At 53.1% G+C, this 21,475-nt stretch overlaps 1 protein-coding gene across 4 annotated transcripts; it reads right to left on the bottom strand.

Annotated features, from left to right (window-relative positions):
• Window positions 1-356: 356 nt before the first annotated feature.
• On the bottom strand, window positions 357-19,712 carry PTPRN (protein tyrosine phosphatase receptor type N). Of its 4 annotated transcripts, none has more exons than XM_032637975.1 (23): window positions 19,532-19,712; window positions 18,037-18,087; window positions 17,671-17,784; window positions 14,465-14,561; window positions 12,487-12,748; window positions 12,048-12,402; window positions 11,484-11,615; window positions 10,844-10,878; window positions 9,874-10,148; window positions 9,594-9,680; window positions 9,185-9,264; window positions 8,951-9,015; window positions 8,087-8,305; window positions 7,446-7,646; window positions 7,198-7,345; window positions 6,963-7,036; window positions 6,678-6,755; window positions 6,446-6,565; window positions 5,201-5,367; window positions 2,102-2,155; window positions 1,510-1,574; window positions 1,215-1,288; window positions 357-1,001 (listed from the first exon to the last, which is right to left on the bottom strand). In XM_032637975.1, the coding sequence occupies exons 1-23, from the start codon at window positions 19,644-19,646 to the stop codon at window positions 930-932; spliced, it is 2,940 nt and encodes a 979-aa protein (XP_032493866.1). In that variant the 5' UTR covers window positions 19,647-19,712; the 3' UTR covers window positions 357-929. The 4 variants fall into 4 exon arrangements, with proteins under 4 accessions (XP_032493866.1, XP_032493869.1, XP_032493867.1 ...); XM_032637978.1 differs by having other exon boundaries at window positions 18,037-18,154; window positions 19,532-19,638; XM_032637976.1 differs by lacking the exon at window positions 6,678-6,755.
• Window positions 19,713-21,475: the final 1,763 nt, after the last annotated feature.

The following is a 21,475-nucleotide window of genomic DNA, read 5'->3' as shown; positions in this document are numbered from 1 at the left end:
GCCTGCGTTCGAATCCTAACTCCACCACTTAACTAGCTGTGGTACCTCGAGTAAGTTCTGTGCCGCAGTCTCTTCGTCTGTAAGATGGGGCTAATAATTGGTAGCGTGTCCTGAAGATTAAACAAGTTAATGGGTGTAAAGCACCTTGGAGACTGCCGGACACATAGGGAGCACAGCATAAAAAACCACTGCCTAACTGTTATTAGCTACCATTCAAGCCTTGGAGAGCGTGGCTTGGCAGCCTGGCCCTCCCATCACCCTCTGCATCTCCTGAGAAAGGCAGCAGGCCCGGCTCCAGGCTGAGGCCAGGGCTGGAGTCTGGAAGCAGAGCCGACAGAAATGCGTAGGAGTCTGGGTTGCAGCTGCACACACGACACACTAACTTTATTCACATTGATACAAAAGTAGATTTTTCTAGAAATGTTCTCTTGTGCCAGGGGGAGAGAGTTGAGTGGCATGTGGCGGAGGGAGGGCCGGGGGAGGGGGTAGGAAGGGCAAGGGCCAGAGGTGGGTCGTGGAGGCAGGTCAGCGGGCAGCAGGGGCTGGGAGAACAGGCAGAGCTGGACATGGTGGCCCCTCCGCCCCATTCTAGCCACACCGGAGGGTGGAGGGCGTCCACACAGACATATTGGGAGCATCCAGAGTGGTGGGAAATGGGGGCCAGGGAACTCAGGCAGGAGGAGGCTCTGGGGTGGAATTGTTGATTTCCTCTCCTCCTGGCCAGCTGCCAGCTCCCCCACGGGACTGATGCCAGGGCTCCCGGCGTGCCCCTTCCCACTTCCCCTTCTTTACATGCTCCTCTTGGAAGGGCTAGACATGCCCAAGAGGGGCCAAGGTGGCAGGTGGGGAAGTGAGGAGTGAGTACACAGATGCTCACATAGCAAAGAAGGAGCAGAGGCTGGGCTGCCCACGGAGGGGCCCCAAGGGTCTCACTGGGGCAGGGCCTTAAGGATGGCATTCACCTCCTCCGCCACAGCTGTCAGGGCAAATTCAAACTGGTCCTGGGGAAGGGCAGGGGGAGGAGGGTCATGGGGGGTCCTGGCCTCTGCTCCTGCCCCGGGGGTGGAGGGTGCTTTGGGGAGGTCACTTGTGGGGTGGGGGGGGGAGGGAGCCCTCCCGGGGGAGGGGTATGGAGGCAGGCAGGAGAGGCCGGCTGCTGCCACTTTGGTTGGGGAAGGGTGGTGGCTAGGGTGGGTGGAGGGAGGAACGGTTACCTTGGAGCGGACGAGGCCAGGCCGCTGGTCACGGACATGCTCCAGGGTGGCAGCGATGTCAATCTCCTTCACTCCTGGGTAGGGGGAGCACGGGGGCTGCTCAGGGGGTGTCCAGAGGAGGGTAAGACCCCGAAAGCCTAGGGCATCCTGGGGTGGGAGGCTTGCAGGACTGGAGAAAGCCTGGGGGTGTGGCAACCTGCCCTCCACGAACTCCTGTGATCCCAGGGGCTGGGGAGACTCTAATCAGAGGCTGGGCTGTAGGCGAGCTGTGGCCGGGGAGGAGGGGGGTCGTCACCTTTTGCCATGCGGTTCAGTACCATGTCGATGAGGATGTAGGTGCCAGTCCTTCCTGCACCGTCACTGAAAGAGGAGATGGTGACAGGCTGAGTTTGGGACCCAGCAGGAACCGGAAGGAGAGGGGGAGACTGGTGGAGCTGTTAGGGTTATCTGGGGATGGGGGTGGGATGAGTGAGTGGAGGATGAGGGAACGGTCATAGCCCCTGTGTCCTGGGAATTGGGCCTCGAGTGGGGAGCCTGTGACCCATGGGGTGTCTCTTGGGCAGTGAGCTAACCGAAACGGATAGCCCTGGCTCTGCCCTGAGGCAGAGGCAGCAAGAGGGAATAGCTTTCTCCAGCCTCTGGCCAGGCTTTCATTCAGCAAACTTCTTATGTAAATGACAAGATGGTAAATATTTTCAACTTTGTGGGCCACGTATAGTCTCTGTCAAACGTTTTTTTTTTTTTTCTTCAACTGTTTAAAAATAGGAACATCATTCTTAGCTCATGGGCCATTAAGAAAACAGATGGTATGCTGAATTCGGCCCATGGGCTGTAGTTTGCTGGCATCAAGGGCCCCTCCATCCCCACCCCAGCCCCCCTGAACGCACCTGCAGTGCACAATGATGGGGCAGGAGCGGCCCCGGTAGCACTTGTTCACCTTCCTGCAATAAGAAATGGGCGTGAGGTCAGGGGGCACCGGCAGAGGGAAAGGGGAACCGAAACACACACCTGAGGGCCTCTCTTTCTTCCTTTTCTCTCCACATGCCAATGGCAGAGGAGGGAAGAGGGCTGGAGACAGGAGTCAGGGCTGGAGGCAAAGAACCAGAGATAGTGTAGGTGGCACTGGGCTTGCCTCATCACTTACGAGCTATGTACCCAAGCTGTGCACCTGGAACAACTGATTTAACCTCTTTGAGCCTCAGTTTTATTACCTGTAAAGTGGGGATGATAAGAGTAGTAACTTCCTTCTTAGGGTTCTTACTATGATTATGTGAAATAATCCATGTAAAGAACTAAGTGCAATACCTGGCACACAGTAGGTGCTCATTAAATGACAGTATGATTAATAATAAGACATAATAATATTAACAGCCACCTCTGCCAGAAGTTCAGGGAGGATAGGCTTTCTGGTGACTTCAAGGGTGTCAATCTTGCCACATCCTTGCTCTGCCCCTACAACTGCCCAAGGTGTTCCGCTCGCCACCCAGGCTACCTGTGGTCCTCACCAGCAGTGAGGTCGGGTAGTAGCCCTGGGCACAGAGTTCCTCTGGCGAGGGGAGGACAACACCTCCACTCTGAATGCGATGCTGCGCCTGTCTCCCTGGATAAGTCTTGCCTCCACACTGGTGCTCCGTGGTTGGGTCATATTCAGACTCGGTCCACCTGGACCTCCGACTCTGCTGCCCTGATCACAGCAGCTCAGCAATGAGCAGGGGGTTTCTTCCTCTCTCGGTGGCCCAGTCTAACCTGCCCTTGTCCCTTATGACATTCCTGCTTTGAGAGTCACTTGCAGATTTCTGATACCTCCCATGGGCCAGGGCAAGGGAGGACCTTCTGAGGGGTTATTAGAGTACTTCAGGGGAAGCTTGGAACTTAGTGGTCCTCCATCTGGTTCCTCAAGGCTTGCAGGGGCCAGGTGACTTTGAAAGGTTTTCCAGGAGTCCACATGGTTTTCTAGCATATTGGCTGGTATATCAGGGCTGGGGTTGAACAGAAGTTGCCACAGTGGTTCCCAATCATTTAATAATAATGATAAGAAACAGTATTTAGAATTAATAGAGCCCTTGCTACGTGCCAAGCACTTAAAGCAGATTTTACAGACTTTATGCTACTGACTTTTGTAACAACCCCTAAAGTATGGGTCATCATTCTCATTTCACAGGTAAGAAAACAGACAGAGGTCAAGGAACTTGCTCAGAGTCACTTTCTAGGACTTAAAGAATTATTTTGCCTTGCCTCTGGTGGACCTTCACCAAACTATATTTATTAAGCAGCAGTTAATTTGTTCTGGGTGTCTAATGCCAACTGAGTTTACATAATCCCAGCCTAAAGCAAAGAAATAGAACCTTTTGGCTAACCTGTGCAGCCTTAAAACAGGTCCATGCACTAGTTCTATAAAGATTTTTAAAATGTGGAAAACAAAAAACATAGCTCTGATGCCCCTAGCGTTGCTTTTGAGAAGCCTGTGCCTCAGGCCCCGGGGACCCCAGTTAGAGACCATTGTCCTGAGGCTCGGAAACTATCCCCAGGTTCCTCCCTCAACTGCCCCCCGCCCCCACCAGCTCTGCCCCTCTGCTCTCTGCCTAGCGCCTAGAGACTTCAGGCCAGCCTGGCAAGGGGCAGAGAAGCAGGAAGCCGCCACAGTGTGGGTGAGGCCCCAGCCTTGGCAGCAGACTTCTCAGCCACCTGTCTAGAGAGGGGACAGGCAGGGGATGCTGGAGGCCTGGCCTGGTCACGGTTTCAGCGTCAGAACAGGGCAGGTCCCCCTGTTAGCCTCCTGTCCCAGCCCCCACCTGGTTCCACTGAGTCCCCAAGAATCCAGAGATCCTCCCGCACTCCCTTTGATAGTATTTGTCTCTTGCCTGAGTCCCCCCAGCCCCCGGCTCTCCCAGCAGCCTTCAGGGTGGTCCCTGGGCCCACACGTCCTCATGTCCTGTCCATGCAGCGGCCACACCTGCCAATGATCACTTTTGTGACTATGCAACTGGAGTGAGAATACTAGCTGCAGATCACAAAAATGACACTGGCAGCCGTGAGAGAGAGAGAGAGAGAGAGAGGGAGAGAGGGAGGAGGGAGGGGACAGTGAGGGGAGACAGAGCCAGGGAGAGAGAGAGCCATGTAGAGAATGAGAGATGGTGGGGGGAGACAGAGACAGAGAGGCAGAGTAAATAGGCAGACATGGGAGGGAGGTGGAGGAAACAGAGCAGGGAGAAGGAACAGGGAGAGGTGCAGAGAGGGGGAAACGTGGATGGAGGGGAAGAGTGAGACAGACTTCGAGACACAGTGATGGACAAAGAGGTGGGCGGGGGAGGGAGGGGGGAGAGAAAAGAGGGAAGGAAGAGAGGGAAAGAGAGGGAAAGACAAAGGGCAAGAAAAATAGAGGCAAAGAGACACAGAGGGATAAAGAAGGGGGATGGCAGGAGGGAGTGAGAGACAGCGAGGGGACAGCAGACACAGAGACTAGTGCTGGCCACCTGGAAGCACAGGACAGGCGGAAACAGGCAGCGGGGACCGAGGACAGGGAGACAGCTAGAAACAAAGTGAGCACTTCTTGGGGGGAATGGGGTTACGGAGAAAGCACCGGACATGGAGAGGCAGGGAGAAAAAGAGTGCAAGAGAGAGGGAGGAGACAGCTGGCCAGCAGAGAGAGAGAGCAGACAGGGGCTGGAGTACAGCAGTGGAGGAATGGGCACAGCGAGACAGAGCGTCAGTTCTGGTTTGGGGGGTGGTGTCTGGAAGGGGGTCCAGGAGGTCAGAGTCAGTCCTGGTCTGGGGTGTCTGGCAGGGGGCACCAGTGGACCTGAGGCCGAGGCTCCAGGTCAGGCTCCAGGATCTGCCTCACCTGACCTGGGGCCCTAGGAGGACCTGATGGACTGGGGGAAGGTAAGGGAGCCTAGCTCCCGGCCCCCTGCTCCTGTGCTGCTCTCTCTCCGGCTCCTCGGAGCCTCCCCCGGGCCGCCCCACCGCCCAGGCGCTGGGGCGCTCACCTGCGGAAGTCCAGCAGGGGCCGGGTGGAGGCCGGGGTGCCCTCTGCCGGCCAGCTGAGGAAGTGGAACTGCGTGAGCGTGCGCGTCTCCTGGGTCTGCACGTTCTTCAGGTAGAAGCTCCGCACCAGGAAGTCCTCGCACCAGATGTGCTCCGACACGAGGTTCACCTGCGGAGGAGGGGGTGCAGGACTGAGCGCGGCAGGGCATCTCCAAATCCTCCCGGCCTCCCAGGCCAGTCAGATTCTAAATCCTCCAGGAAGCTCACCGGACCACCTGCCCCAACTGTTCCAGCTGTCCCCAAGAACCCTAGCTGTTTGTGTCACTTATGGACTGCTCAGGACAACTGGTGGCTTTTTCATCTAGACACAACTATTGTGAGTTTTCATTTGTTTGTTTTGGCCGAGCCCCGTGGCTTGAGGGATCTTAGATCCCCCAGGGATCAAACCCAGGCCCAGGGCAGTGAAAGCACCACTGGACCGTGAGGGAATTCCCAATATTGTGAGCCTCTTGAATTCAAAGTTTCTCCTTCCTCTTCCGCACAGAGACTAGCAAAGTGTCTGTGCTACACACACCGTAAACTTCGATAAAATTCTATATTTTCATTTGATTTTTTTCTTTAACCACAAGCAAGACCAATTTTTAAAACTTAAAAAGACCGTTGTGTGCTCATCTGATGATGCAAAACTGCTATCCAGTGCTCATGAGAAACTGGACGTGTGCAATTAATGTCTCTTGTCTTATTGGGGGGGGGGTGTCACCTCCCATTTGTCAGGAATGTTGCTCCTTCCCTTGCCTTGCCTCTGCCCAGTTCCCCCCTACCTAACTTTTCTCCTAATGAAAAAGTTTGTTTCTGTTTTAAATAAGCAATATGTGTGACTGGTGGCATTTCTTTCTTCGCTTTGGCCTCCAGGAAACTCAGATCTAAGTTAGGCTCAATAAAAGTAGGTCTCAGTCTTGGCCTTTGAGTATACTTATCTTCCCTGTCTCAAAACTGTACTCCTGACTCTTAGTTTCTTACCTTAGTTTCAGTGGTTTTATAGCTTTGTATCTGTACCTTTCATCATAGGTCCTTACAAGTGCTTTTTGGCCCTAGACTGGACACACACATACACACATGTATATGCATGTATGTGAATATGTGTATGCACACATATGTTTATATACACATATGTTCACACATGCATGAGCGGTGCACCATCCATTTTCTCCACCCCCATCGTCTCCTGGCCGTGGGGTCCTGCTGACCTCATATACATGGTAGAGGGAGGAGCCCTCATCTGGCCAGTAGCGGTCACACTGCTTGACACCATCCTCCACCAGCGGGGTCAGCATGACAATGACGGTGCAGCCACTCTCCCACACCATCTAGGGACAGAGACCCAGGTAAGCTCCATTCTAACCTCCCTGGGACCTGGCTGGCCCTGGCTGGCCACAAGGGCACCTACTCCCTGGAAAAGCCCTCCCTCCAAAAGCCCACCTGCCAGAAGTCTGAGATGGTATGTGACAGTGGGCCCTGTGTGGCTATGTAGGCTGGCATCCGAGGGTCGTGCTCAATCTGGGGACGGGAAAGATACATCGTGAGCCAGAATGGGAAATGCCACTATGGAGACGCTCGGTCAAAGGGAGCGGGCCAGGGTCTGGGGGAGGCTGAGAAGCCCCATTTCCATGCTAGGATATCAGGCTCACAATTCTGGGGCCTTGGGTGGGGAAATGGAGTCTATGGGGGCAGGATGAAAAGAGGGAGGAGGTGGGGGCCACTCACAATGGGGCTGGCGTTGATGTAATCGCTCCGAGAAGGGCTGCTCTCCACCTTCAGCTTGATGCGTGCGTGGTCATCTGCACAGACCCCGCATCCCACCCCAGAAGTCCCTCCAGTCATTGGGGTCCTGGCACCTCTGCCACTCAGCTTGAGCCAGGATCCTGGCCCCGCCCCCAAGCCCTCCAGAGCTCCCAGCAGACAGAGGGCTGGGGCCGGCAGGTCAGCAGGACTCACTCACAGGGCAAGAAGTCAGGGTTGCGGTTCTTTTTGATGTTGCCCTCCCCCTGGGCGGTGGCACAGGTGTTGGGCTCCGCCTGGTAGGCACACAGGGCCCGCCACTCCTTGGCCAAGCGGTCCCGGTTCCGCAGGTGGTCCTCCATGTACGCCTGCAGGGACACCACAGCCTGGCGCTGGCCCCCACTGCCAGCCTTGCCCCTCCCACCGTCCGGTCCCCTCACCCACTCTGGGCCGATGCCCTGTCCTGACCAGAATCATGTGTCCCGTGGAGATGTCCATGTTGGCCTGGGCGGGCTCCTCGCACCAGGACGGTGTGCTGCTGTGGGAGCTGGGGCTGGCCTGGGCCGCATCACTAAACTGCGAGGACACGCTGCTCACCCGAGAGGGCTCTGGTGGACCCTCTGCCCGGTTGAACAGGGACTTTGTGGCCATGTGCTGGCGGCACAGGTCCTGCGGAAGAAGGATGGGGCAGGGTCCAAGGTCTCCTGAATCCTTCCCAACAGGGTCCTGGGCTCAGTTCAGTAGAGTCCCTAGGCTTGTCCTTGATTGCTTTTGAATGAAACCCATTTCCTCTGGGGTAGGGTCTTCTGCCATGGCTCTCATCCTTTTCGGGGCTGTTCTGCTTGGCTGGTGCCTATGCCTATGACAACCTCGGATGTCACAGAGCAGAAGCCTAGAGCCCCCCCCCCCCCCGAATCACAGCACTGGGGAGAACTTCAGCAACCATCTGCTCTCAGTTCCCATCCATTCAAAATGGCCCCGCAGCACTCCCACTGGGGCTTCTCCAGCCCCTGCCTGGACATCCAGCTCCCCACCCTCATCCCAGGTGAGACCCCGACTCCCGAGCCCCTTCCACTCCCTCTCATCAACAAGTGTCTGGGGCTGCACACCTGGTACTCAAAGGTAGTGTCACCGTGGGCGCCCTCGGGTCCCAGTGCGGCCAGGCGCTCCTTGTCCCGCTGCCGCGCACGCTGCCGTGCACACAGGGCCACTGCCAGAGCTACGAGCAACCCGGCCACACCCGCCAGGGCCACCAGAGTAAGCAGCATGGAGCGCATAGGAGAGGTGCCGTGGGCCGGTCGCGGAAGGACGGCGGCTGCCTCCTCCCTCTGTGGGAACAAGGCTAGAATCAAGGGGGGCAGTGGTGTGGGGAGACTTAGGAGCTGCTCCCCACCCCCGTCCCACGGCCCACTCCCTGCTAGGTTATCTCCTGGGGCAAAGCTGGGAGGCAGGGGCATGGCGGTACAGGCAGAAGGACCTGGAGAGGCCGAAGATCTTCCTTCTCAATCCCCAATGAGGCAACTCAACCACATTGCACTGCCAGAGACTTAGTGGGTGACCCTCCCTAGGAGTTTTTGCATTTAAAAATGGATACAGAGAAGTATAGAGAGACCCAAGAGATCAAAGAGTAGAATGTGAGGCATCATGTTGGATGCAGAACAGAAGCATATTTTGAGTTCAGTGTCCTTTCTGTGTCATGTTTTCCCTTGGAATTTGAGACTTTGCTCTAGAGCATCTATGGACAGCTATGGCCATCTCAGGTGTGGCTTCGGAGAGAAGCCTGGACCTGCAGGGAGGAGCTGCTGGGGCCATCTGCTGGTCAGAAAGAAAACTGCATGGGGGAAGGCTGCTTTGGCAAAGCTGGGGGACCAGCCAGATAGATCTCAGCTCCTATTCTCCTGTCGTTTGCCTGCATCTCTTGTGGGCAACAAGAGCCCTCTGGGGCTTTGATTGATCCTTCAGTTATCTCATACCTGTCCCACGCCTGTCTGCAAGATCTGGAGCCCTGTCTGTGCTTCCAGTTCAGACTTCACCATCCCTGCAGGGAGGATGTAGGTCAGATTGTGTCCAGCCCCATGTGGACTCCACCCCATGTCATGCTATGCCAGGCGGCAGGCAGGGTCCATGTGGGCTGGGAATATTTCAAGGGGAGCACCAGCCACAGGCCTGGATATATACAACTCAGGCTGGGGTCAAGGAGTACTTACCAGCTTGCTTGGTCACGTCAGCCAAAGACAGGTTCTGTTCATTGTGCTGGATGCGGAAGGTAAGGGCTGGTCCCACGACACTGCCGAATAGGAGGTATGTTACTGCCTCACCCACCACAGACGCCAGATTCAAAATGAGAGGTCCTCTCTGGCCCTCTCCCTGTTAGAGGATGGGGCTAAAACCAATCAGAGATGCCATACAGGGGTGTTTGAGGCTGGGAAGATACTGGATGGGGCCAGCAGCAGGGCTGGGTGTGGCTGTACCTTCAGTGCAGCTGGAAACATCTTTGACCCGACCTTGGCCCCTTACTCACAGTTTGTCTTCCCCTCCTACCCTGAGCCCCTCCAGCCACCTCCCGCCTCAAGCTACCTGCTAGATCCCCGCTGCCCCAGCCAGATACAGCCCCACCTGATGTTGATGAAGCTGCCCGAGGACATGTGCACATGCTCAGCCAGGATCTCCAGAAGCTTCACTCCTGCAGCCAGACTCAGGGGCCTGGAGGTGGGGAGCCGGCAGAGGAAGGAAAGTGGGGACCCTCTAGGCCACTTCCTTGAAACAACCTCCAGGGGTGCAGAGCAGCCCAGCCCCGTGTGTACTCCACATCTGGACTTCTGCTCTCTGCTTCCTGCCAGGCGGGCCAGCCCAACACCCAAGGGACCAGGAGGCTGCCCCAGGCTGGAGCCCTTACTTCTGGTCAGTGACAATGTAGCCATATTCCTCTGCTGATGGTCTAGCAGAGGGCTGCCCTGCCGCCGTGGGCTGGCTCTGGCCCAGTGGACTTTTCTCCTCTCGCAGGATGGGCGTGGCAGGGGGGCCGGCAGCTTTGGGAGGCTCAGAGGATCCAGAGCTCAGCTCCTGCTGGGCTTTATTGGAGGTGGGACCAGCAGTGGGGGATCCGGGCAGGGAGGGCGTGGGCGGTGGAGGCTCCGCTGCGTCTGTGCCCTGCACCTGCTCCTCCATTGTCTGTTTAGAAGAGAGGACAGAGGTATGGTCTCTAACGGTGGAGGGGTCGGGGGGGAGGGGGTCCGCACTCTGGACACTGAGCTCCCACAGGGGTGCTTAGGACATGTTTCTCTTTCTATCCCCAGGCCCAGGTCAGCACTGGGTACAAAGAGGGCATCCAGGGAAGTGAGTCAAATGGATGAATGAATGAGTGAATGAAAAAAGGACTGAATGAGTGATTATTCATGATCAGTAATAATCCACAGGATGGGGCTGGAGTGGGGAGAAGCTCCAGAGTGAGGAAAGCTGGGGTTAGGGGAGAAGATGAACAGGCAGGCCATGGTTTTTCGACTTTTGTTTAGCCACACAACCTTAGAAATCCAACATGTGAAACGGATAGAGTGCCTCAAGCCGCAGGGCAGTCAGGAGCCCGCCTGCTCGCGTCCCCCCGCTTCCCCTAGGGACCCTCGGAGTGTGGTCTGAGATGACTGTCGTGTAAAAAAGCAGTGAATCAAGAATTCTAGCTTCTGGTCCCAGCTCTGCCTTCAACTTGAGGTGAGACCTTAAACAATGACTTGCAGCCTCTGGGCCTCAGTTCCACCAAAATGAGGGCTTGGAGGATACAGATTCTGGGTCCTGATCCTGAGATTTAGATTTCAGTCAAGGGGTTTGCTGCTGTTGGGCACTTATGGGTCAGGCAGGTGTCACAAACTCACTTTCTTGATGTCAGCTCCAATGTTTACAACCCCTCCTGCAGAGACAGGAAAAACAAGACTCTGGGCAAAGGGCCAAGGCCAAGGTCCACACAACGCCAGGTGGGAGAAAAGGCCAGAGGCCCTGAGCCTGTTACATTTGCTGTGGCCTCTTTCCCCGTGTCAGTAACCAAGACCCTATCGCTGGTCTCGTCCTAAGCATGGCCTCATGCCTCAGTGCATCTGCCTTATAACTCATTGTTTTATCAACTCCTCCCTCTGTTATTGGCCACACCTCTCAAAGCTCTTCTCTGCTCAGTCCTCCCTCTGCCCATCAGTCACTGGCTTCTCCTTTTTAGTGGCCATGCCCCTCCTTAGGTCCTCATTATCTTCCGCCCAGCTTTCTCCGTGCCTCCTGGTCCCGGCTCACACCCCCTGTTGGTTTCTTTTCCCATTGCTTCCATCCTCCGGTCCTTTCCTGCTCTAACTCCTCGGCTCACCACCCCACCCCTTGCTTCCTGCCCTTGGCTGGCAATGACTCCGTGTCTCAAAAGAACTCCCTCCCCCGACCTTGGCCCTTTCCCTCTAGGTTGCTTGCTGTGGTCTTGAGAAGTGCGGCAAGAGGCCTCCACGGGGCTGGTAGTCTCTCTGCCTGGACACTCACCCAGATTTCGTCCTGCACCCTTGGGCAGCAGCTGCAGCAGGGTGGAGAGGGTGGAGAGCTGCTCTGGAGTCAGCTGACGGAGCTCCACCCCGTAGCCTGCCAGCACAGCTGCCAGCCTCTGCAGAGTCACATCTGCAGGGAGCCAGACACGGAGCTTAGGGCTGGTGCCGAGACGAACTTGTGGGATGCATTTGGGGGTGGGGGGGGACCGGTGGTACATTTAAGAACTTTTCAAACACCAGGACACTGATGCCCTTCCCTTCCCACCCTTGTCCACACTTTGGGGGAAAGAGCTTCCTGTGTCAAGACCAAACTTCAGGCCCAGCAGGGACTCCTTGATCCCCCAGCTGAAGAAGAGTCATGTCAGCTCTACTGCCCCCACTGTATCCCCACCGCCTACCTAGTGCCTGGCATAGAGCAGGTGGTCGGTAGACATTAGCTGAGTGTGTAGGTGACTTTAAGGACAAATTAACAAATGCGTGGGTAGTCAGGAAGGACCCTCCCCGCCCCACCTCCCAGAAAGCAGCCCCACAGGCAGGGAGTGGATGCTGCGTACTCTGTTACCTGGCTGCTCTTCTGGGGAAGGAGGCTTCTCCCTGCGACCCTCTAGTCCTTCCTCCTCATAGCCTTCTGAGGAGTCATCTGCCTGGCTGCTGCCCCCTTGCTCTGGCAGCCTTGGTGCCCTGGCCCTGCTGGGCACTTGTGGCTCCTGGGCCAGGTAGAGCAGCCCTGACTCCTGGAGAAGCTGAGCAGGCGGAGACCCTGGAGGGTCCCCATAGGAACGGCCAGGGTGAGCCCCGAACGTGCCCTTGGAGGCAGTTCTGCTGAAGAGGGCTGGGGGTTCAGCCTTGGGCAGGGGGCCAACACTGACCATTCCTGGGGAGCTCTCTGAGCTCCGGGGGCCATCGTGGGAGCCAAACTGTGGGAAACCAGAAATTCGGATGAGAGCAGACATCAGGGCTGGGGGACTGGGGTTGCGGTGGGGCGGAGGTCCAGGGCTCACCTGATGGAACAAGTAGGGCTGCAGCAGGGCAGGTTCATAACTCAGGGCAGGGTGGGGAGGCTGCGGGGGCAGCAGCAGATGCTCCAGGAGAGGGGGCAGCAGCTCAGCCTGCAAAGGGGAGAGGGGGGAGCCTGCCCCAGCTCCACCCCTACCTACTGGAGGTCGAGGAAGCCGATGCTGGGGAGCAGGGGCGGAGCCAGTGGGGATGCCCTGTAAAAGCAGCTCCCCAGCGGGACCCGGTCTCCTGGGCGCCAAGCCAGATCTGGGGAGGAAAGCAAAGTGTGTGTGTGTGTGTTTATGTGTGTGTGTGTGTGTGTGTGTGTGTGTGTGTGTGTGTGTGTGTTGGTCGTGTGGGGGAGGGCGTATAGAGCCTACGAGGCAGAGATGGTGGGTCCAGGCTTAGCACAGAATAAGCCTGCTCTCTTAAGAGATGAGGTAGCCTCAGGCGAGGAGACAGTAGCATGGGGAAGGGCCAGAGGGCCAAGCCTGGGGCAGAGGTCATCGCCTCCCTGGTAAGCATGCCTGGATCCCTGAAACACAGCGGAAGAGCTGGAAGCATGAGGCTAGGGATGGAGAGGGGAGAACAGGAGAAGGGGAAGGCAGCTGGGAACCGCTCTAGATGAACTGTGTCTGCAGCTTGCCACACTGTCCCTGTGGGCATGTCCCCAAGTACGCATTCAAACACTCAGTACTGTGCGCTCTCACTCTGTTCCCCCTGCCCCACTCTGCCTTCTTCACCTGGTGTCATCATCTGAGCCCCAAGCCGTCATTTACTTTCCTCTGCTTTACAGGGTCTGAATGATGCCCTCAGAGCCCCTAACCACAAAAAGATGATGGTACCTCCTACCATATACAATTCCACATAGTAACAAAACTGAACATTAAATGACTTCAGTCCGACAAAATTCTAATTTGTTCCATGATGACTACTTTGATGCTTCTTTTAAGATACCGAATGTCCTGTATACACTGCTATATTTAAAACAGATAACCAACAAGGACCTACTGTATAGCACAGGGAACTCTGCTCAATATTATGAAACAATCTAAATGGGAAAAGAATTTGAAAAAGCATAAATACACGTATATTTTTAAAAAACTGCAAAAAGGAACATAATTTTACACGTACTTATAAGTACTTATATATATGTCTGTGCCAATACCATGTAGTACTAATTATTATAGCTTCTCCACTCTCTCTATCTCCTGATGCATCCCAGAAATCAGTTCAAGTACTACCATTATCTGATTCATATCTGAGTCTGCTGTGGGTGAAACTTTGCTAACATATCTTTCCTATGTCAGTACTAGAGAAAAAGTAATTTGTCTTGTTCTCCTACTTTGTATCCGTAAAGATTAGCACAGTGATTGGCACATAGTATAACCCTGTATTTTTTGCTGAGTAAATGAATTCATTAAAAGACAAACCAGACCAAAAACAAAATACCAAAAGTCCAAATGTTTCAAAACAGTTTTTAACACCGTAAATCAATTATGCTTCAATAAAAATTTAAAAAAGACTTTGTTAGGCAAAAAAAAACACAAAACAAAACAGTTTTTTTTTTTTGTTTTGTGGTACGCGGGCCTCTCACCACTGTGGCCTCTTCCGCTGCGGAGCACGGGCTCCAGATGTGCAGGCCCAGAGGCCATGGCTCACGGGCCCAGCCACTCCGCGGCATGTGGGATCTTCCCGGTCCGGGGCACGAACCCGTGTCCCCTGCATCGGCAGGCGGACTCTCAACCACTGCGCCACCAGGGAAGCCCTAAAACAGTTTTTAATGGCCCTCTTCTGCTGGATCCCCAGGGATGAGCTCGGCTCGTGTTGGGCATGTGAGCGTGTCAGATGACTGACTACTCCAGAACCTCTTTTACCCAAGCCCCAGCCTGCTGATTTTTGTACCCATTTCCCTCTGTCCATCAGGATGATCACAGATCCACCAGCCTTGCTATGACAGAGTTGATGAGAAATGATGCCTACCTGTCCCTTGGATGGGGCTCTGCTGGGTGAAGCCTGGGGATGCGCTCCATTTCCTGGGAGATCACATACTGGGTGAGGTCATCGTGCCAGGACAGTCCTGCCAGGGAACAGAATAGGGTGAGATTGAGATTGGCTTGGGAAAGTCTGAGGGCCCAGTAACAGGGACCAGTGTAGATCAAAACTGCGCCCTCTACCCAGCAGCGTATTGAATTTGGCAGGGCAGAGGAACAGCGGAGGGGGTCTAGAGATGCGGTGGGTGATTTGAGCTGTCCTTTTCCCACACTCAGGTATAGATTTGGGAGTGAGACTGCTTCCAGTGAGACTGGGTTTAAGTCCTCTGCCACTTACTAATTGTGTAACCTTAGCTGAACCTATCTGAGCCTTAGTTCTCTCATCTGAAAAATGGGGGTTTATACCTCCTAAAATTGTTGCGATAATTAAAATACACAATACAAAATGGTTAGAATAGTACCTGACACATAGGGAGCTTTCAATAAGTGCTATTATTATAATCATCATCAATATTATTATTCAGCTTTTTTTTTTTTTTTTTTTTTTTTGGCGGTACGCGGGCCTCTCACTGCTGTGGCCTCTCCCGTTGCGGAGCACAGGCTCCGGACGCGCAGGCTCAGCGGCCACGGCTCACGGGCCCAGCCGCTCCGCGGCATGTGGGATCTTCCTGGACCGGGGCACGAACCCGTGTCCCCTGCATCGGCAGGCGGACTCTCAACCACTGCACCACCAGGGAAGCCCTCAGCTTCTTTTTATTGATCCTGAACCTTAGTTTTCTTTATTTGTAAAGTGAGAATAATATATACTTTATGGGTCTGTAGTAAAGATTAAGTACATTCAGGAAAATAAAAGTGCTTGGAAAACTCCAAAGCACTATACACCTGTTTTAAACATTCATCAACATCATCTTATCATGAGGCAGATCTCCGTTTGACCGTTTTCCTCCATGAAAGTCTGCTCTCAGGAAAGGTCAGTCAACTATTTTAAAGGGATAATCTCCCACTCTCCACCCCCATTCCTTTTTCCTTGTTTCTGGATTAATAATCTGTACTGCTCTTAACTCATATCCTGGGATCTATACCTGCTTTTTTGCCTATTAACATTAGATGAACTATCTGTGTCCCTGTATAAGGCCAATTCCTCTGCTTGAGCACGAGATTTCATCCCCTACTACCTACTCAAGAACATCTTCCCCACAGTTCTCCCCTATTTCCTACATCATCATTTTCTCCTGTTCTCTACTGAATTATTCCCATTCACATACAAACATGATGCAGTTTCTCCCATCTTATAAAAATACTGTTTGATCCCACAGTCCCCTCCAGCTATCACCCCATTTCTTTGCTTTTCTTTGTAGCAAGACTCTTTGAAAGTGTTATTTATACTGGCTGTATCCAGTTCTTTTCCTCCCATTCCCTCTTATCCACTCTATTCAGGATTTTATTCCCAACTATTCTACCAAAACGGCTTTCATCACGATCACCAGTGGCTTCTGCATATCTAAATCCAGGGTCAATTCTCAGATCTCATCTTACTTAACCTACCACCATCATTTGACACTGTTGATCACTCCTTCCTCCTTGATACACTTCCACTTAGCTTCTAGGACACCATACACTCTTGTTTTTCCTCCTACCTTGCTGGCTCTCCCTTCTCAGACTCCCTTGTTGGTTCTGCTCCTTCTTCTGGTCCTCTTAATAATAGAATTCTTTAGGGCTCTTCTTCATAAACACACAATCTTTTGGTTATTTCATTCACCTCATGGGTTTAATTACCATCTATATGCCAAAGAATCCCAAATTCATATCTCCACTCCGGACCTCTCCTTTTTAAAACCCGATCTTATATACTCAACTTCCCACGTTATTGAATGGATATCTTAAACTCAGTGTATTCAAAACTGAACACCCCTCTCCTCAAGTTGATCCTTCTGCATAATTAATGACATGTACATCCACCTAGCTGTTCAGGCAATAAAACCTAGGTGTCATCCTTGACTACTCCCTTTCTTTCATGGCCCTATCCAATATTTCATGAAATCATGCTCACTACCTTAAAAATACAGGCAGAACTCTGTCATTTCTCATTACCTCCCTGCAACCACCCTGGTCCACGCTTATTCATCTCTTACATGAGTTACTGTGATAGCTTTTAATGTTTCGTGTTTCTGTTTCTACCATTGACTCCCTACGTTCTATTCTCAACACAGCAGCAAGAGTGATCTTTTTAAAGTAGAAGTGAGATCATACACCCCTATGCTCAAACCTTGTGATGGTTTTTCCTCTTTTACTCAGAGTAAAGCCAATGTCCATACACTCTCATATAAAATCCCAGAGCATCCCTTCCCTCATTACCTACCTGACTGCATCTTCTACTCTGCCTCTCCATCACTCCTTTAGAGCCACTCTGTAGAGGGGCTCTCCATGGTGTTCCTCAAACTCATGCTCCTATCTTAGGGCTTTTATTCTATCTAGCTCCCTGGCCACCCGAAACACTCTTCCCTGAGATAACCTTCTGGGAAAGCATCCCCACCTCCTTGATGCCTTTATTTGAATTTCAGTCTCAATAAGGTCTATCTTGACCACTCAATTTAATACCACAGCTTCCTACCTCACCATTTCTGATCCCTTTATCCTGCTGTAATTGTTTTCTCCATGGCACTTATCACCTTCTAATACTAGTGTTTTCTAATTTCTAGTGTATTCCCTCCCTTCACCCCTGAATGTAAACCCCAGTAGGCAGAGATCTTTGTTTCACTCCCTGATATATCCCAAGCACCTAAAACTACGTTTGCCATGTACAAGTACCCAATAAATATTGGTTGAATGAGTGAATTGGATGAGTGGGGTATTCTCCTGGCTGAAGACTCCAGGATTCATGGCCCTGGAGTACTCAGTCAGTTCCAGAGAGTGGGTTGGTCCTAAAGATATAAATGCTGGCCGCTTCCAGTGGTGTCTTCTAGAAGCCCCCTCTGGATTCCTCCAGAGAGTCTAAGTGTGAACAGCCTATCTCTAGGGTTCCACCCCCGCTCCTGTCTTGCCTCCTTCTCCAGTAAGGTCTGGGAAGGTGAGGTTCCAGAGTGGGTGTGATAGGAATGTTCCATGAGAGAAATCCTGGAGTCAGGTGGCCCCTCCCTTCCCCACCCTTATCTAACCAAGTTACAGTCTCCCTCCTCCAGCGCATCTAGACCTCACCTTGGGACATGAGCTGTCGGAGGACACCTCGTAAGCGTTGAAGAACTGGGGAGGTGACTTGCAAAAGGGGCCGGGCTTGCCCCACTCCCACCTGGCATTGTCCAAACAAGCCATCTAAGAGCACAAAAGTGGTGTCAGTGGTGGGGGGCTTGGACAACAGGCCTTCCCAAGTCCAGGCTGCAAATAGACAGCACTCCCTCAATCTCCTCTCTTGGCTTCAGAGAGCTCTGCCCCTCCAGTCCAGTCCCCCTTCTCTCCAAGCCCAGTTCCCCCTCTCCCTTCCAGCCCACCCCACTTCTTTCTTATTATACATCACCACCACCCCCCAACTCTGTTTTGTAAATCCTATGTTTGGGCCTCACTCACCCTGAATACAGACTTCGAGGTGAGAGCAGAGTCTGCGGTCAAACAGACAGCCTGTAGAGGACAGGTGAGCAGAGGCTCAGACACCCACACACATAGAATGGTCAGATGGATGAACAGGCTAGAAAAGGGGGAAGCAGATGGGATCCATTCTTTCATTCTAAGGAAGGCTTTAAGCTGGGAGGAGAGGAGGAAGAGTCCTCCTCTTGAGAAGAAAGCACAGGATCCGGCTTTGGATTTTAAATATCTGCAAGTCTGGATTCTTCCCCTAAAAGCCTCTGTTAGCTTAAGTGAGTAAGAGGGAGAAGAAGCCCTCCAGGTGCATGGGAATCGTGATGGTGGAGAATCATATTGATACTTCTACTCTCATAGAATTACTATGGGGTAGTTTTTGTCCAAATTCTGAGGAAAAGCGGACTTTCCTTTCCCAATCTCCACAAGCATCTTATGATGGCCTGGGGGTCAGAAGAGATGGGAACCCCAGCACACTCCCCCTTAGTGTGGGAAAGGGGTATAGGCGGGGTGTCTCTAAGGCAATGCTCCCCACGCTGTCCCTGCAGTCCGCGGCCCCTGTACTGCTGGGGCGGTTCGTGGTGCTGAAGCTCTGAGTCTGGCGCCGCTGAGGGCTTGCCTGGAAGCAGTGATGGGGGAGGGAAGGGTAACAGGGTGAGGAGTCTCCAAGGGACGTGACCTCTCCGCCATTTCAGTCTTCATCTTCCACCCTCCTAACCCGCGGCGCCACAGGAAGTATCTTGCATTGGCCTCCAAGCCCGGCGGGGAAGAAGAACGCCAGACGGCGAGCTTGCCCCCTTCCCCCACGTGCGCCCCGCCCCCACCCTCCCCCTGCCCGTGAGTCAGCGCTGACTGTCTCAGTCCGCACAAACGTGAGTCAGCACCAGGCCTGGCCGTGGGGAGGGGGACGTGAGACGACCCTTCCCTCTTCACCTTCTTCGGCCCCCTCCCCCAGCTGTCCCTCTCTTATCGGAGATCAGATTACAGCCATCGGCCTCTCTGGGCTTGAAGAAAAACGCTGGCCCCTCCCTCGGCCTGATACTGTACGGAACGCTGGGACCCCGGAGCTCTCGGCCCCGACTTCTCCCGGCAGAACAGGGTTCCCTCTTCTTCCCTCCCCTCCTCCATCCCTCAGCTCCTGTCGCCACTTTTTGGCGCCTCGGAGAGACTTGCTTCTCCTGTGGTCCTGTATCCCGTCTCCAGGTCCCTCTGTCCATATGCACCCCCATTCCTTCTCCCCAAACCGCTATCTTCCCCTGAGCCCGCTTCTCTTAGGTCCCGCCCCCGAGCTCCCAGCCCCACCTCCAGGCCTACGCCCCTTTCCTTGCAGACGCCCTCTCATCTTCCTCATCTCACAGTGCCTCCCCCTACCCCACTCCACACACACATTCTACCTGAGCTCGCGACCTGCGTGACACTTCCCCCCACGCCCCCCACCGAGTTTTGCTCCCGGCACCATCCTCCCCCAATCCCATTTCCTCCTGACCGTGGGCGCTAATGGCGTTGCAGCCTCCCGGACGGCTGCCCAGCAGCATCAGGCAGAGGAGCACCCGGAGACCCCCAGATCCCCCGGGACCCCCAGGCCGCCGCGGGCGCCGCATCCTTCCGGGATCCGCGCTCCCGCTCGGCTGCCAGAGCCGCAGCGACTCGGGCCGGAGCCTGGCAGAGGGGCCGAGGCGGGGCCTGCCACTCCCCACCCACCGAGGCGGGGTCTACAGGCCCCTCTCGCGGCAACTCCGCCAACCCCAGGCGGCTGGTGACGACATTTCCACCCCCGGCTCTTGCGTTGATTTGCGTCATTCGTGGCGTAAAAGCACTGTCTTACTGGGGGTCCTACCCACCCCGTCCCTCCTACCCCAAATAGTAGGCGCTTCTCTAGAATTCGCACTTGGCCTCACCTTGACATATGCTTCTCCCCAAGGACCACCACCTGTATCACCCAGTCGCAGGGTTGGCGAGAAGGGTTCCAGTTGTGTGGGGGCCAAGAAATTTACGTGAGCCGGGTCGTATAAACCTTAAGAAGAGGAGCATACAGGTGAATACAATATGTACTCTTTCGCAGCTCAATTAATGGTATAGATGTTATCCTTAAGAGCAGGAATGGTTTTGCGTGTGTGCTCGGATTCCACTTCTAGCAATGCCACCTACTTAGGGGTATAACTTTGGGCAAGTTGCTTGACCTCTCTGTGCCCAAGTTTCCTGATCTGTAAAATGGAGGTGCCAACAGTGCCTCCCTTACAAGGTGGTTGTGAAGATTTACAGGAATTAAACTCACGTGCCTCACTTAGAACAACCACTGCACTGGCATATACTAAACACTGGGTATATATTGGCTTTTGTTATTAGCCTTGGCTCGCCTTTCTTTCGCCCTCTTCCACCTCGAGCCTATCAAAATCCTATGGTTTCTGCCTGCAAAATGTCTCCCATCAGCCCACTTCTCTCTATATGATGGAGTCCATATGACTTCTCTCTTTCATGATGACTACTGCAGTAATCATCTAACGAGTCTTTTGCTTCCATTCTTGTCACCCAATAAGCTTGGGAGTGAGCTTTCTAAAGGTCAAAATTGATCACTTTACTCTCTTGCTGTTCATAAAAATTTTCCAAAATACAAAAATAAAAAAATTTAAAAAGATGGTGGTGCATGGTACTCATACACTCATCACCTAGGCTGAACAGTTATTGATTATTTTGCCATCTTTGCTTCTTTTTAGTACTTAAAAGTAAACAATAGACATTATAGTTACCTTCCAAAAGTTTCAATATGCATTTCCAAGAAATAAGGGTATTTTCCCATATAACCTAAATGCCATTATGACACCTAATGAAATTTACGGTAATTCCCGAATATCATTTAATGCTCAGTTCGTATTCAAATGTCTCAAATTGTTTCCAAAAAATGCATTTTTTTCAGCTATTTTGTTCAAAGTAGCAGTCAGTCAAAGACCACCGTTGCATTTGGTTATGTTTCTTAATTCTCTTTAAATTAACATAAACAGTGCATCCCCCCCCTCCCCATTTTTTTGACATTTTCTTGTGGAAGATACCAGGTCAGGCTTTCTTTACAACTCCCTACCTTCAGGATTTGTGACTGTTTCCTCGTGATATGTTTTCCTGTATTTTCCCTGTATATATCCTGTATGTCCCCTGTATTTCCTGAAAAATAGAACTTAAGTCTTCACTGGATCAGGTAAAAAAATTTTTAAAACAAAAAATTTACAGGTGATGCTGTATGACTCCAATTGCATCATTTCAGGAAGTGTATAATGTCTGGCTGTCCCACTGTTAGTGATGCTATAATTGATCACTGGTTTAAGGTAGAGACAGCCAGATCTCTGTCATAAAGTAGTTCCCCAGCAACTTTTCACCTAGTGGTGTTGCCATTCATTGATGATCTTTGACTAAAATGGTGATTTTCTAGTTCTATCAC

This window comes from Phocoena sinus, chromosome 7, assembly GCF_008692025.1.
Source record: "Phocoena sinus isolate mPhoSin1 chromosome 7, mPhoSin1.pri, whole genome shotgun sequence".
Taxonomy (NCBI): domain Eukaryota; kingdom Metazoa; phylum Chordata; class Mammalia; order Artiodactyla; family Phocoenidae; genus Phocoena; species Phocoena sinus.
Note: the sequence above shows the minus strand (reverse complement) of the source record. Positions and strands in the feature narration are given on the sequence as shown.

Excerpts from the sequence above, each read along its gene's own strand:
- PTPRN (XM_032637975.1), bottom strand. The coding sequence starts at position 19,646 with ATGCGGCGCCCGCGGCGGCCTGGGGGTCCCGGGGGATCTGGGGGTCTC. Across the intron at positions 12,749-14,464 it reads GAGCCCCATCCAAGGGACAG|ATCTGGCTTGGCGCCCAGGA; the intron begins GTAGGCATCATT and ends TTTCCTCCCCAG. Across the intron at positions 11,616-12,047 it reads TTCCCCAGAAGAGCAGCCAG|ATGTGACTCTGCAGAGGCTG; the intron begins GTAACAGAGTAC and ends GGCTCCCTGCAG.